The sequence below is a fragment of the Octopus bimaculoides genome, chromosome 2 (genome assembly GCF_046866305.1).
Source record: "Octopus bimaculoides isolate indiv1 chromosome 2, ASM4686630v1, whole genome shotgun sequence".
NCBI classification, from domain to species: Eukaryota; Metazoa; Mollusca; class Cephalopoda; order Octopoda; family Octopodidae; genus Octopus; species Octopus bimaculoides.
In genome coordinates this window covers 91,517,551-91,535,747 of record NC_142929.1, presented here as the reverse complement: position 1 = coordinate 91,535,747, position 18,197 = coordinate 91,517,551, and the positions used below count along the sequence as shown (strand labels likewise).

Sequence of the window (18,197 nt, the reverse complement as noted above, 5' to 3'; positions counted from 1 at the left end):
CCGTTGAATTCGGATGTAAGATTGCATTTCAAAGTAGTTTGTTAATAAATTTTAAATATTTTCATTGTGTTGCATGATGATATCTTATATTTTAAATATATATCAAGGGAAAAGAATATTTCATACATTTTCATTGCAACATCGAAGTAATCACGTCTTGCCGATATTATAAGCTCTCATCTTCGCTCTCGTCTTATTTTCAATAATATGACAGCTTTCAATTCAATAGTTGGCCGCTGAGATTTTACTGTGGAAATTATGCTACGATCGATTTAACTATACCCCCACTTTTCTTTCAGCAGCAGCACTCACAGTTTTAAGACAATATAATTCCCTCTTTTATGTTCAGCAGTGGGTGTAGGCCTAAAACATTCTTTTGTTAAAATACTAGAACAAAGAATCGAACAGCAATAGCAGTAACGTTGTATAGACTAGTGTAGCATAATGAAAAATACAAGTTCTAAATATTGTTGCTAACATACAAGTAGTCCTAGTAGGTTTGCGTTCTTTGATGTTTCATTCGCTCATATTAGAAAACTCTTTTATTCTCTTTGAGATGTTTTGCATTTTTTGAGATGTTTCAAACTCTGACCTCAGAATACTATAGAAATAATTTAATAGTTTTCTGTGCAAGAGATAAACAACTGGTGGTTCTCTTATTTTATTATGAATAAGATCGTTTCTTCTGAAGCTAAGAAACGAGTTAGATCACATTGTATAATTCTAATATTCCTTCGCCTTTAATAGGCTTCTATAGCAATGTAAAAAGAGGATGATACAGGATATATGGCATTCCTACCTTCCAGGAACCCAGAAGTGTGGATATCAGTCAGTGCCGTCGTTGTTAGTTTTTAACACCAGGTGAGCCATAGTCGATCAAATCTATGGTTAAATCCATTTTAACCTACCAATCCTGTCTTTCTCCTTTGTGCAGCGAACCCAAGCTCAGCTTATCCATCGTGCCTCTTACTATGATGTTAAGGTATGTAATTTAGAGGCAATTTGGTTGATATTTCTAATACTTTGAGTGGCGACCTACATACTTGTTCGTTGGATAGCATCGTGATCGTAATTATCACTATATGCATAGACAAACTCAAACACACACACACACACACACACACACACACACACACACACACACGCACGCACGCACGCGCGCGCACACACACACACACACACACACACACGCACGCACGCACACACACACACACACACACACACACACACACACACACACACACACACACACACACACATTTATGTATATACATCGCTTGTATATTTGTGGTCTTTCATGGCATCGGTGGGTAGAAACACATAAACATATAACTCACTGAAAGCACTTATCTCTCCTTTCAAATCTGGCAGGTATGTCAAAGTACGTGAGAAACATTTTGAAACAAAGGAATAAATAAATAAACAAATACGTCCTTCAACATATATGCCTTACAGCATCAAACTACATTTCATTTTTAATTTATCAATAAGTGAAGCAAACATGAAGATGCCACAATCCACTTTTCAATAGAACTAAATGGATTAAAACTGTTCTCGTTAACGTAATATAATTTTACTTCCTCTAAACAAAATTTTGAATTTTCTCCTTCAAGACGTTCGAAATAACACAGAAGAATGATTTATTTATTAATTTTTGTATTTCTCAGTCATTCAGTCGTTGAAAATTTCAGTTCGTTTCACAATGAAACACAACAGAACAAACCAGGCCAATCACAAGAGACGATGGTTCGTTTACTATCTGTTGCAAATATTCTCTTTCTTTCGATAATGATGATGATGATGATGATGATGATGATAATAATAATAATAATAATGATAATAATAATAATAATAATAATAATAATAATAATAATAATAATAATAATAATATCACCCTTATTTTTTTTTCTAAAATGCTATTTATTTATGTTTGTTCGGTCTGTGTCTTCCACCAGGTTTGACGATCTCCTCTAAATGAACTGGAGACAATTTTAGCCTGCAATCGATATATTTCAGTTGCCTTTATTATCGATTCGAAAACTGATGCAATATTTGAAAGAAATATTTCAGTGACTATATTTAGTATCACGTCTAATAACTTCCTAATGCATTTCAGTAATCTATTCAAATTTCTTCAGTAGGACACTACTCTATGTCATCACATCATATATTAAGCACATTACCAATGAACAAAGACCGTTTCTTTTTAAATATAAAAAAATACAAATTATTATTTCTGTGATATTGATTAAGACGAGCTCGGTATGGAAGATTGCATTGTCAGGAAATTTTTTTCTCCTATTCACTATGCCACATCGCAAACGATTAGGCATATTCATAGGACATTTATTGCTGAATACAAAAGAATGTAATTTAATCAAATGAATAGGAAAAAAAGTCTTGTAACCGGTTGAGTTGTTGGTAAGCCATAATATGGCTTAAGTATTGTATAAAAACTGTAGTGATGGTAACTCATTGCCTTCTTTAGACTTGAACAAATCATTGCGATACTTGATATACTGTTATTATACGCGCTTCCACTTGGTATATCGGTGAGATGTACTAACTCATGGTACCGATTTGCAGCAAAATATTTGAGCATGGGACTGATATCTCAGAAGATTTTCACATCAGTTTCAACAGATCCATGAACTGAAATTATAAAAAAAATATGGAATGAAATGTTTGGCAAACGTTAGTTACTTAGTTGAGAATTAGATAAGCAGCAACACCTCTACTTTGAACTTAAACGTCGTTGACCACTATCGACAAACGTATGAATGAATGAAGCAAAACTGCTTAACGTGGTATTAAAACACCGCAGAAGATTCTGCTTTCAATAATTAACAAGACACCCTCTGAGTATGATGTCTAGTTTAGATCGATATAACAGCCAAATATGCTTAAAATGACATCCTATTGTCTTAAGAAAATGTATTCTCTCTCGTTCTCTCTGCATGCACACATACATACCGCCATGATTGATCGCTAGCCACTAAAGCTTTTTTAATTTTCTCTCTCTATTTATTTTTGTGTTCCTTTCCGTTGAAGAGCATAGGCTCGAAACGTAAAAGACTTTCTCATTTACCGAGCGTTAAACTAATACATCTGTTTGTTGCTTACACACCCGTCTTCGGCTTTTTTCTTTTCTAAATTCCAACTAAATATATATATATATATATATATATATATATATATATATATATATATATATATAAACTAGCTGAGGTACCCGGTAAAAAACTTACTGTTAATAAGATTTCTGTTTATAGCTATAAAATATTTTTCGTCCAATTTCGACAATTTTCAAAACTTTCAAATCTATATTAATGGGTAGGATCAATTTGAAGAAAAATTGAGCAGAGTCTCGTAGCCATCCCGTGTCGTCGTCATTTTTGTGCATGTGCATAAAGTGGCGAAATTTAACGCTTTGGGGCAGATTCCGTCAAATTGATGTCACGACGGCTAGTACACAAAATGCCTAAATTTTGCTTGAGAAATAAAATGGTCTTACCTAATCAAAACCTGAAACGCTGGGGAATTAAGACAACGAATTGAAATAATAAGTTTTACCAAATCAAAACAATTCGCATTGAAATGAAGAATTAACAAATGCTAAATTGATTACCGTTAATAAGCTGTCTGTTTATACTCATTAAACATTTTCCGCTAAACTTCGGCATTTTCCGTCAAACTGATGTCATGATGGCTAGTGTGAAAAATGCCGAAATTTTACGAGATTTGAAAAATCGATGCTGATTAAAAGTCGATTTTTTAAAAATTCCAAGTGCATAAGTGACCGCATGGATAGAAGCCCTCCACACGTGTCAAGTTTTATCAGGGTCTGTTGGATAGTTTCGGAGGAGTTAAAGTAACAAACTCACAAACACAAAAACTTTCCATTTATTATTATAGATATATCTATATCTATCTATCTATCTATCTATCTATCTATCTATCTATCTATCTATCTATCTATCTATCTATCTATCTATCTGCCTAGCTAGCTACCTACCTACCTATCTATCTATCTATCTATCTATCTATCTATCTATCTATCTATCTATCAATACACACACACACACACACACACACACACACACACACACACACATGACAGAAGTAAACATACACCCTTATAATCATTAAATTTTATTTAAATCTGAAATTATACATTCAAATTATGTATCAATTGTCATAATGTGAATATTTAATATTTAGTAGACATGATCTTTGCATTTTTCAACGATCCTATTAGGCATGCTACTGATCAAATGAATGTTCTCTTGTGGAATTTCTTGCAATGTTTCGTGCAGTAATCTCAAAAGATCTAGCTTTGAAGATGTTTTCTTGTTATTTTTATGAAGTGTCCTGTCCATTATGTCCAATAGGTGTTCAATAGACTTCATATCTGGTGACTGGCTTGGCTATCGAAGCTTTTTAATGCCATTCTTATCCAGCAAATCTCGGGGCATTTTAGCTGAGTGACAAGAAACCCCATCTCCTACAAATAAAAAGTCTTTAGTCATTTTACCAGTGGAAGAGATTAGAAGGAGTCCTTTCTGCAACATGGACATATATTTATCTGAGTCTATGTTTCCTTCATACTTCACCAGCTCTGATCAACCATTACTCCAAATTGCTCTCCAGAGTTTCAATGTAGCTGCAATCTTTTTTCATCAAATTCTTGATCACAGAGTCTATAGACTCACACTCGACCACTGTCAGGAAATACAGCAAATCTAAACTCATCATAGAATATGACAGTGTCCCAAAATGTAAGTGGCCCCTCCACCTTCTCACTGGCCCAAACGTTTCTCCGCATGATGTTGGCTGGTCGAAGAAGGGGCTTCCTTCTTGCTGCTCTGCCATAGTAACCATGTATGTGGAGATACCTGACAGCTGTTCTGGAACTGACATCAACTTGTTCTGCTATGTCAGAGGCCTTGCAACGAGGATTATCCTCCACACTTCTCTTAGCAAACGGTAGGGTCCTGCCAGAGGGCACTGGTTGATCTGGGTGAGGTGATGTGGACACCTCCCTCTCTCTGGTGAATTGCACAATTACTCTATTGACTGTAGAAAACTGGATCCTAAGATTTTCTGCAATTTTATGGTATGTGCACCTTCAGAAATACCCACAATACGACCTCTTTGAAATTCAGACAGATCCAAGAGTTGTTTTGTACAAGGCATGATTATACAGTCCCATATAGAACCTGAAACATAAAAATGTCAATTAATATGTCACAAAATATAAACCTTTACAAGTTAGAATAAACATAAAGCGATGTTTTACGGGGTGTCTATTTACTTCTGTCATATATACATATATATATATATATATATATATATATATATATATATATGTGTGTGTGTGTGTGTGTGTGTGTGTGTGTGTGTGTGTGTGTGTGTGTGTGTGTGGAGGCGCAATGGCCCAGTGGTTATGGCAGCGGACTCGCGGTCATAGGATCGCGGTTTCGATAACCAGATCGGGTGTTGTGAGTGTTTATTGAGCGAAAACACCTAAAGCTCCACGAGGTTCCATCAGGGGATGGTGGCAAACCCTGCTGTACTCTTTCACCACAACTTTCTCTCACTCTTACTTCCTGTTTCTGTTGTGCCTGTAATTCAAAGGGTCAGTCTTGTCATACTGTGTCACGCTGAATATCCCCGAGAACTACGTTAAAGGTACAGGTGTCTGTGGAGTGCTCAGCCATTTGCACGTTAATTTCACGAGCAGGCCGTTCCGTTGATTGGATCAACTGGAACCCTCAACGTCGTAAGCGACGGAGTGCCAACAAAAACAACAATATATATATATATGTATATATATATATATATATATACATCAGTATGAGTTAGAGGTTAAACAACCCTCTAAGGGATAATAAATATCCAATATACTACTGGATCTATAGATATGTATTTATATCTAAATGCTTACTGTTGTAGGGCAGCAGCGCAATTGAATAATAAGTATGAGTGGGGCCAAAGCAGAAATTTGCCTAGAATTTATAAGGCAAAGAAGATAATGGAAGAGATAATCAATCAATAACCACCAGCCTGCAGATATTCATTTGGATCTATTTATTAATTAATTACAATCATATATATATATATATATATATATATATATATATATATATATATATATATATATATATATAAGTACGTAATAAACCAGGAAATAAAAGAAAAATAAATACATGAATAAGAATAAATGAGTGATTAATACTATACTCTTACAGCTGTTTCTACATTGTGGGGTCCAACATGCCGTGGTTTACACATCATACCAGTATTATAAAGATATTACACACACACACACACACACACACACACACACACACACACACATACACACACACACACACGTATATATATAATTATTAAGTTTGAAAATGGAGAGATTCATTGGACATACATTAAAGTATTAATTGAACGTTATTGCCTTCGATTGTTTCATTTCACATCCAATTTAAATTACAAAACATATATAAATATATGTTTGCATTTCAAAATACTTTGGGTGGAAAATCTTCAAGGCATGAAAAGGGACATTACGGAGATTACATTTTGATCGGTTGAAATATTCCAATAGGCTAAGAATACATAAGCATATTTATTACGTGCGTATGTGTGCGTGTGTGTGTACACGCATGCTTTAAACTTATTATTTTTATTTTAAATTCAATAATAATAATGATAATAATAATAATAGCAACAACAATAATGATAATAAAGAATGAGGTAAAATATGTAAGAGTAAAAATAAATAACAAAATACAATAAAATAAAATAAAAGCGAAATAAAATGTATGTTCATGTTTGTATACGTGTGTGCGTATGTGTATATGTATATATACATATTAAAAAAGTACGGTTGCCTTTGTGTGCTATCGAGTGCGTGTGTATATGTTTCATTCCTAATTTACTTTATTAGTTCGTTAGTATGTATGCATGTTAGTAAAAGGTTATTAATGTAATTATATTATTGTTCATATTTATTCATTGTAAACTCATATAACATTATATGTTTAAGTGAGAGGTAACACATATAATAATTCTGCGTACGTATAGACTAATAAGATAAAAGCATTTTTACATTATTTATATTCGACAGATTTTTGTCCTCATCTTGTTTGTTGTTTCGGCTGATATACCCGTCAACCTTCTTCAGGTGTCTTGCGGAAATTTAGAACCTGGGTTCTCATTCCTAAGTTATTATTTCAATTTTATTAATACTATTATTCAGGTCACTGCCTGAAATCGAACTCGGAATCTTGGAGTTAGTAGCCCGCGCATTTAACCACTACGCCATATGCCCGTTGGCAATTATTGAGTGAATTTTAGGGCTTATAAATCTAATATACACCTATCCTTCCTTAATACCGGTTCCTATATGCTGTTCATATATGCACTTGGTCTGTTTAGGAGGTTGTTGTGTCCTAGCATATGTGCTGCTTCTTTTAGTTTTCGTATTTTCCAGTGGTGTTTTCTGTCTATTATTTTAACTTCATTCTACAGGGGGATGTGGTCTCCATTTTTCCATACGTGATCAGCTATAACCGATTCTTCAATATCTCCTCGCATCACAGCTTTGCGATGTTCGTCTACCCTTATTTTGAGGGAGCGGTATGTTTCGCCTTTGTGTAACTTACTACAGCTGCACGGGATGGAGTACATGCAGTCTTTGGTGATATTCTCCTCTATTGATGCTTTCACTCGTAGGAGATATTTGCGAAGTGTTGCATTACTTTTGAATACTGTCCTGATGTCATATGGGCCGCACATCTTTTCTATCTTTTCGGAGAGGCCTTTCACATAGGGTAGACAGACTGTGGACAGTTTTTTGGCCTGATCTTCTCTCTTTTTCATAATTGGAGTGGATAGTATACTTTTGGGGTAGTTGTTGCTTAACAGATCGTTATTGAGCTTGATCATTTCTTCGTGGTGTGTATCACGATCGCTACTTATATTCTTTGCACGATGTTTTAGGCACTGAGCAATCCCTCCCTTTACACTGTATGGATGGTGGGAATTGAAGTTGAGGTGTCGTCCAGTAAAGGTCGGCTTGTGGTATATGGATGTCCTGAATCCATACTTGGTGCGTGTTATTAATAGGTCCAGGAATGCTAGCTGATTGTCTGTTTCCTTTTCCATTGTGAACTGGATGGATGGCTGTATTGATTTCCGATGATCTAACAGCACTTGGGCATCTTCCTGGTGGAGCCAGAGTATAAAGGTGTCATCAGCATATCGTAGGCATAGTGTTGGTTTTAGCGGTGTTGATCCTATAGCCAAATTCTCAAAGTATTCCATGTTGTGTTAACAACATACGAGATGAGGACAAATATTCGTTGAATGTAAATAATGTAAATAATGTACATAATTCCTCATTTCTTAAATATAGAACTGTAAGATAAAAGCATGCTTATTATTTGTATGAGCTTGTGTGTTCGTTTGCGCATTCGTTGATATTTATATCAATATTCAAATTCAATAATGGTGATAATAATCAACCAAAGTATATAAGAGTAAAAGTAAATAATAAAATATATAATATAAAAAATAAACAAGGAAAAATAAGGAATAAAACATTAAAACATTTAAATAAAGGTTAAATAAAATTTATGTTCATGTGTGTATGCGCGTACAAGTATTAGTATTTCATATATATGGACGGATGTCGGTATTTATGTGTTAGTATATGGGTGTGCGTGCGTATATAGATGCTTCCTTCTAAAGTTACTTTTTTAGTACGTGTGTATGTATATTAAAATGTTATTAATGCAATTATATTATAGTTTATATCTAGCTATTGTTTATATCATATTATATCTAATTATATATATATATATATATATTAGGGACAAAATCCAAAATTACAGGTAAAAAACTCAATTAAAATCAATTTATAAAAAATTAATATTAAATTGAGCCTTATAGATAAAGTATATATAAATATATAGTTTTAGGGAAAATAACCAATTTTCAAGAACTCATCGATGAAAATCCACTATCACATATAGAAAAATTAATAATTAAAAGCACAATAAATGAGTATAATATAAAGTAAAGTAAATATCATAATTATTAATTTTTCTATATTTCCCTAAAACTATATATATATATATATATATATATATATATATATATATATAATCCACCGAATACCAACAGGACTCACAAAGAGTGAAGTCCGTATATTCCTTCTGCTCCCCAAAAAAGGCTGTATGCAGAGGCTGTACGAACTGCAGTAGCTGAGCAGCAAGCTTTTTTAAGCATGGCCCAGAAAATGGTACAACAGTTAACGTGGATGCAGAGGGTACAGAGTCAACACCACACAAACCACTATCCAAGACCACCACAGATGATGGATCAGGGATGGTCACCGCTAACACCAGGAACCCCTGCACAGATATCACACCAATATTCCTACTGAATATCCGAGGCCTATTACGAACAGGCGGCAAAGACAAGTTTCTATACTTGTAAGACCTAGTTACATGCAATTAAGCAATATGCATGGTGCTTACTGAAACGCATCTAACACCTAATATAGCAGATGCGGAGATAAACATACCAGAGTATGCCTTACTCCGAACAGAGAGGACGGATAGAAGTCATGGGGGAGTTGCAATGTACATACGAGAAGATGTCACACCCCTACTACTACTATCACACTCAGACTCTGTATGTGATACTTTAATAGTACACATAAAACAAATTGATGTAGTTGTATGCTCAACATACAGTCCACCAAATACCGCAAAGCAAGAGGGTAAATTTGAGGACAGCCTCAGACGCATAGAAGAGGTCCTGACAAATCTGGACCAACACATCAATATACTTTTCCTAGGCGACTTTAACCTCCCAAATGTTAAATGGCCTGAAGGTCACATCCTCCCTGGGATGTCACTGCATGAACAAAGTCAGGCAAAATCATTGCTAGAACTATCCAACATGCTGTTCATGGAACAAGTGATACTCCAACCAACCAGGGGAAGCAATATTTTAGATCTCTGCTTCACAAACAATGTGAGCCTAATCCATAATGTGAAAATAACGCCCACATCTCTCTCAGATCATAACATTATAGAATTAACTATGTATGGTCCTAGACAACCCACTGACACCCACCCCACCAGGAGGACTCAAGCAATATCTAACCTGAATTTCCACAGGGCGGACTGGAAGTCAATTCGCAGGGAGATTCGAAATCAAAAGTGGCATGACAGCCTTTCTATACAAGACAATGACCTCAAACTAAGTCATTTTATGTCAACCATACAAGACATATGCACCAAATACGTGCCATATAGAAAGACCAGCAAACATGCCAATAGAATTCCTAGAGACAGGAAAATCCTTATGAGACACAGAACAAAGGTCTCAAACCAGTTAAATAGAGAACTGGAGGATAGGAAAAGGGCTAAATTAAAACTAACACTGTTAGAAATAGAAAACAAAATTAAACTCTCCCATGAAAAGGAGAGAGCAGAGAAGGAGAAGAGAGCAGTAGAAAGCATAAAAACAAACCCCAAGGCTTTCTATAGATTTGTAAAAGAGACTGCTACGGTACAGTATAAGATAGGACCCCTATTCCTGCCTAATGGCTCACTGACTGCAGATCCCACATGGATAAGTGAAGTGCTCAGTACACAATTCAAGAGTGACTTCACTTCTCCTCTGAGTCACACGCAGATAAAGAACCCAGCTGATTTCTTTGACAATAGCACGCAGCAGGAAAAGACTGCATCCATTACCTACATCGACATTGAAGAGGAAGATGTGATAGCTGCCATAAATGAAATGAGCTCAAATTCGGCAACTGGCCCTGATGGTTTCCCAGCTGTACTCTTAAAGTCGTGTAAACAAGAATTAGCAGGACCACTCCGGATACTCTTCCAGAGTTTCCTTGAGAGTGGCTGCATGACTTCCTGAATGGTAGAAGTCAGACAGTTGCAGCCAATGGAGAACTATCTAGGGAAACACAAATATTGAGCGGTGTTCCACAAGGAACTGTTCTGGGGCCACTACTGTTCATAGTGGCCCTTCTGGACATGCCCATGGTCACTCGGAGAGCCACTGTCACTAGCTATGCTGATGACACAAAGATATCTCAGGCAATAAAGAATCCTGATGATATTGTAAGCCTGCAGAATGACCTAAATGCAATATATGAGTGGGCAGAGCAAAATAATATGCAGTTCAATGCAAAAAAATTTCAAGTACTGCGCTACAAGACCACAAGTACCTTCCAACTGGCATACACAGGGCCTGGAGGTACTGCGATCCCAGAACCACAAACAGTAAGAGATCTGGGCATCAACATGTGTAGTGATGCATCATTTCACATGCACATTGTCAAGTTGACAGCAAGGTGCAGACAGCTGGCAGGGTGGATACTGAGGACATTCCGTACAAGGGATCAAAAAGTCATGTTGACTCTATGGAAGACATTTGTTCTGAGCCGCCTAGACTATTGCTCTCAGTTGTGGTCACCACACAGTGTTAAGCGGACAGCAGAACTCGAGGCAATTCAGCGGCACTATACAAAAAGATCGCCACAGTCCAACAGATGAACTACAGGGAGCGACTGAAGGCACTAGGTCTCTACTCCCTGGAGCGCAGGCGGGAGAGATGTGTAATAATATACATATGGAAAATACTGGAAGGACTGGTGCCAACCTTTGGCATCAAGTACTACAGGAATGCCCGCACGGGTCGCCACTGCATGGTGCCAAAGGTGCCGTCCACTGCATCTCATATAAGAACGAGATACTGCGGCAGCCTCGGTTTCAGAGGACCTCAGCTCTTCAATGCCCTGCCAAAACATTTGAGAGACATGCAAGACATGGATGCGGAGGTCTTCAAGTCAAAACTTGACGCTTTCCTCTCCACGATACCAGACGAACCAATGGCTCGTAATGAGACGCAGTTTAGGGCAGCGATGTCAAATTCTCTTATACACCAGATGTGCCATCAAAACTCTTGACTGGACCATATCAGGTGGGGGAGAAGAGCCATGCAAGGAACGTGAAGAGAGCAAAGCGTAAAGACAGAAAATCACGGTGGTGCTCCGGCATGACCGCAGCCACTTGGCTGAAACCCATAGATAAATATATATATATATATATATATATAATTATATCTAGTTAATTATATATATCAGTTGAATAAAGTAGAAATATGCTCAGGTTTTCACATATTTTATTATGATATTTAAAAAAACAATCTTTTTACAATGTCTACGCGTGTTAAACATTAACAAAATATTTTGTAATGTTCATAAAGCTCAATTAGCACCTTCATAAGTTCGTAGTAATCATCAGATTTCAAAATGTATTTAACTGATAGTTGCATTTCGAAATTTGATGGTTACTACGAACGTATGAAAGCGCTAATTGAACTTTATGAACATTTTACATATTGGAAAATATTTTTTTAATGTTTAATATACTTCAGCACTGTAAAATGTTTTTTTTTAAATACCATAATAAAAAACGTGAAAACCAGACCATGTTTTATCTTTATTCAAATGATATATTTTTCTATATACACTTAAACAAATTCTGAATATATATATATATATATATATATATATATATATATATATATATATATATATATATATATATATATATATATATATATATATATATATATATATATATATATATATATATATATATATATATATATATATATATATATATATATATATATATACTTTGCTACTGTGATACTTTGATAGCTTTCGGCTAGTATTGGCCCAGCCCATGTCTAACTTAATAGCACCACCTGGCAAAGTCATTTAAATCAGGCAACATGGCCCACTCGAGGAGAGAGTTATTGTTTATGGAGACATATCCGGGTATAGGAGGTTTATCCGGGATTTTTAGAAGGAATTTGTCCAAAGACTTCTTGAACTTTGTGGGGTCTGTTTTTACTTTAATGCGGGGCTAATTGAGGTGAAATAATTGTGCCGTATTGTTGTTATGTGAGGCGAGTAGTATTTATGTTGTGGGTGGATAGCACAGGGTCCAAGTGTTTGATGTATTTTAAAGGCGCTGTGAACATCATTTGGACAATGCTGATGGAATATTTTCTACATCATGCAGATGAAGTAGCGCTCACGGCAGCGTTGGGGAGAATAAAGCTTGAACATTTCTAGTCGACCCCAATAGTCAAAACCTGTTATGTCATCTATCTTTTTTGTAATTGACCTTTGAGGGGATTCAATTTTCATGATACTTTGTTTCGTGTAGGGAGACCATAGTGGACAACAGTATCCAAAGTGGGGTCGGGCAAACGTAGAAAAGAGAAGGATAATGTTTTGGATATCTTTCGACTGGAAAGTTCTGAGAATCCAGGAACACATGCTGCGGGGCTATGTCAACTTTCTGTTTATATGAGCGGCCTAGTTTATGTTGCTGTCCACAATTATTCTCAAGTTTCTGAAGTTGTTGGGTGCCATGAGAGCTTCACCTGAGCGAAGGGAGTATGGGAGTTTCAGGGTATCGTCTTATTCGAAGCGGATCAAATCAAATTTGTCCACGTTCAGCAGCATATTATCCTTTTCCGCCCATTGGATGACAGCCAGCAGATCTAAATGAAGACCTGCCCGGTCACCCACTTCATTGATGACTTGTTTTATTGTCTTCCATTTTTTAATATTTATATATACATATAGCAGCGTACGTACACTTTTGCTCACCATATATATATATATATATATATATATATATATATATATATGTATGTATGTATGCATGTAAGTAGATATATATATATATATATATATATATATATATATATATATATATATATATATATATATAATGAATAATAAAACGAATGGTTTACAACTGGTAGCTTACTTGTAAAGTACGATCACTTTCCCAGTGATCGTTAAGTGTATGACAACTGAAAAACGGAAGATGGAATATGCGAAAATTTATTATTAATCACGACAATTGTTTCAACATCGATCCCTCATGGATGGGACACTCAACAGCTGGTTCAGGAGCATCCGGTGGTGCAGATGTATCTAGTCAGAAGATGAATAAATACAGCTCGTTAAAATAAAAGTTCTGCAATGTAACTTCTCGTTTTGTAGCAAGAAAAGCAGTGAGACGGAGGAAATATCTTCATTTATATAGAAGATCAAAAATAAAGTCACATATAATAGATTTTACCGTAACATATTCAGAATGTCACAGGAATTTTATCTTTGTGATGTTTAGCTCTGTAAATAAATTGGGAATATATACTCAAACCATAAATATTTCATAGCAGTACATGTAGAATGAATATCCGGCCCAGCATCACCTCCGTCTCTCCCGCTCTCTCTTTCTCCCCTTTCATGTATATATATAAATATTATCTTTTTTTCATTTTTTTTTTCCATCAGTCATTAGGCTGCACCCAAGCTGGTGCACCACATTGAAGAATTTATAGACAAATATATCGACCCCGTTACAACTTTGTTTTAAGCCTGGTACGTATTCTATCGATAACGTTTGCCGAACCGCTAACTTACAGGGACATAAGCACGCTAAAACACACACAGACACACACGCAGACATACACAGTTGAAATTTACGGAAAAACAGAAGACGAAGACAGGTGTATGAGCAACAAGCAGGTGTATTAGTTTGGACGGTCTTCTACCAGTTTCCGTCTACCAAACCCACTCACGAGGCTTTGGTCGATTCGAGGCTATAGTAGAAGACACTTGCACAAGGTGCCACGCAATGGGACTCAAACCGGAACCATGTGGTTGGGAACCAAGCTTCTTACGACACAGCCACTCCTGCGCATATATATATATATATATATATATATATATATATATATATATATATATATATATATATATATATATATATATATATATACATATATATATATATATATATATATATATATATATATTAGGTTGGCAACTAAGTTCCCACCGTTTGTTTTTTAAATTTAATTTTTTTTAAAAGGTTTAATAAAAAATAACAACTAATTAATCAATAATGTATTTACCCTTGTTGTTTATAACTTCTTCCCAATAAGATTTTCAATACCTCATTGGTAGAGATCATCCGATTTCAACTCGAATAATTGATCCAACCAAGCCTCAATTCTGCTTCAGAATTGAACGAAACTCCACGCATGGCATTTGAAAGAGATCGAAAGAGGTGGAAATCCGTTGGTACCAAATCAGGAGAGTACGGTGGGTGTAGCATCACTTCCCACCCATGCGTTTGAGTGGCTTCCTTGGTCATATTGGCGATATGAGGGTGGGCGTTGTCATGCAGCAGAAGAACTCCATGCTGACGATTAGGTCTTTTCTCTTGAATAGCCGTGTTGAGTCGTTCCATCCGTTGAACATAGAGTTCCGCACTGACCGTTTGGTTCTGTTCAAGCAATTCTTAATGGATAATCCCTTCCCAGTTCCACCATACGCACAACATCGTTTTACGCGGATGAAGATCTTGTTTCGCGCGCAGTGTCACTTGTTTACCGGGGCTGAGCCATTCCTTACGCTACTTCATTTTTCGTCGCCAATAACGATTCGGTAAAGAAATCGTTGCTTGTGTCCATGAGTTGAGCGGTGACGAGCAAGCAAACCAGCGGAGATTGTAGCTCGTTGATTTTGCGGCCTTAGAACCTTGATTAAAAGCAAATAGAAGGCCGTGTCGAAAATGCTCGTTTTTCTTGACTTGACATTCCATTTTAATGATCTGAAAATAAGCAAAAATTAACTAAAATTAACTAGAAAAATAAAAAACAAACACAAAATAGATTCCAAAATTTAAAAAAGACCGAGGGAGCTTAGTTGCCAAGCCAATGTATACACACACACACACACACACACACACACACACACACACACACACACACACACACACGCACGCACACACACACACACACATATATATATATACATACATAGTCTGAATGTGTGTCTGTATTGCAATTTCGCAATTTTGCTTCTTTGGTTCAGTTTCAAGGCTCGATCAGAGAACGTGTCTTCAAATAGAAACAATTACATCGTGAAAGAGTCATTATGAAAACCACTATAGACAGACATATAGCGAAACAATCACATTTACTTTATAGCTAGATAGTGTTGTAAGCTATAAAGTGGCAAATACCTTCGCCACAGTGGAGTTGTGTATAAATATGATCAGACCATAGCTGTAAAACAAAACATTTTGTCTTATGATGGTATGAAATGGTATCAATAAATATATGTGAATACAATGGTATATATTTATTTCGAATAGCCATCATTACTACTTTGCAAGATGCAATCGTTTCATATATATATATATATATATATATATATATATATATATATATATATATATATATATATATATATATATATATATATATATGCATATATATGTATATATACATATACACACACGCACACACACACATATGTATATATATATATATATATATATATATATATATATATATATATATATATATACATATATATGTATATATACATGTATACATACATACATAAACATGTATATAGATACATATACACACACGCACACACACACATATGTATATATATATATATATACGAATATATGTCTATAAATATATAAAATCATGTGTGTGCGCGTGTGTGTAAATCGAGAAGCCCTTGTGTCAGCTTCTATTCATTTCGCTTATATTTGGGTGTTACCCAATTTTCTTCTATACACATATAATGAAGTGCAAATGTATATACGTACGTGTGTGTGTGTATGTGTATGTAACGTATATGTGTGTGTGCGTATTGTACAACCAGCATAACTTGGTTGCGTCGTTAAGCATACCATACGCTTCCGTAAACCACCTGAGAAATTACCTCGTATAGATGTTAGGCTCTAAGAAGAAAACACAGATTATATCAGTTTACGAAAGTTCCTTAGCAACGGAAAATGAGACTGCTTTATCACCTGATTTCAGTGTTAATTGCACACCATCAGCAGCAAGCACCCAAGCACCAAAAACCAAATGGAAAATCTGTTAAATCTTCCTTAAATGCCTCAAGCCGATATATCCTAAACACTGACTAAACAATCATTGGCGTAGAAAAATGCTGGTGGAGTGTGTATAAATTATCTATAAGAAATGGAAGCAGCCTTTGTATAATCTGCTTTTTTTTTTAGATCTAAGTTCTATAAAAAATTATTTCTTAGGACGTTTAACGCAGTGTTCGGCGTTCTTACCAATAGAATTAAAGTTGAATGCGGCAGTTAATATTCGTTACTGTCTCGACTGTCGTCACTAATCACTAAGGTGCATGTGTATGTGTGTGTATGTGCGTGTATATGTGTCTGTACGTGTATGTGTGTGCATGCGTGCGTGTGCGCGTGCATATGTGTGTGTGTGTGTGTCAGTGGTACTTTTGTTATTTGTATATCTTACAGCCTTCAGCACCGTGAAGAGCGCTTGCACCATTTATACATTAACGTCCTCCACTCATTCAGGTATTTCCAAAATGAAAACTTACTACTAACGCATGGTTACGAAGAGGCTTCTCAAGATACCTATTCAACCTACTTGAAATAGCAGTCAAACCTTTCTTAAATTACACGCTATTTTCTTCAAAAGAGAACCATTAGATAAAATACATGTGTGTATGTGTGTGTGTGTGTGTGTGTGTGTGTGTGTGTGTGTGTGTGTGTGTGTGTGTGTGTATGTGTGTGTGTGTGTTATTCTTGAAAAAACTCAGCATGGGAATGGCAATTTCACTTTTGATCATAGATCCTCTCGGGAAGAACTGACCTGACTCTAGTGAACAAGTATCACAAATAACTTTGATATAGCGGTATGTAACGTGTGGGATTCATCGATACTTTGGTTAATTTTATCTAACATTTTAATCTCTAACTAAAACAATTAGCGTCAAAATAGAATAGCTGAGTCTTGAAGAAAGTTCATAGAATCTAGGAGAAGCGGTTCTGATAATTTGAGGAATAAAATATAGAACAAAACAGATGTAAATAAATAAGTAAATAAATAAATGAAAAGATATTTAAAATAATCGGCTTGGAGATAATCAAATGCATTAAAACATTTCTATCTGGAGGCTAAGTGTTTTCAGATAATACCAGTTTGTGGAATAGTCGAGTTAGATACATTCCCACGTGGATAGGGGGAGAGAGAAAGAGAGAGAAAAA

General features: G+C 35.5%; 2 protein-coding genes and 1 long non-coding RNA gene across 9 annotated transcripts in view; 1 reads left to right on the top strand and 2 right to left on the bottom strand.

The window, feature by feature from the left end:
• Positions 1-18,197, top strand: part of LOC106874430 (1-phosphatidylinositol 4,5-bisphosphate phosphodiesterase epsilon-1) — a 1,217,386-nt gene that overhangs the window by 466,629 nt on the left and 732,560 nt on the right. The window lies entirely within an intron of this gene.
• LOC149137149 (uncharacterized) lies at positions 1,463-16,305 on the bottom strand. The gene is made up of 3 exons (XR_016240668.1): positions 15,046-16,305; positions 13,890-14,059; positions 1,463-2,652 (listed from the first exon to the last, which is right to left on the bottom strand). It is a non-coding gene; the product is annotated as an uncharacterized LOC149137149 (long non-coding RNA).
• LOC149137150 (uncharacterized) lies at positions 6,262-8,597 on the bottom strand. The gene is given in 2 exon segments (XM_089347153.1): positions 6,262-7,505; positions 7,507-8,597. Coding segments are annotated over 2 exon segments (852 nt in total). The 5' UTR covers positions 8,326-8,597; the 3' UTR covers positions 6,262-7,472.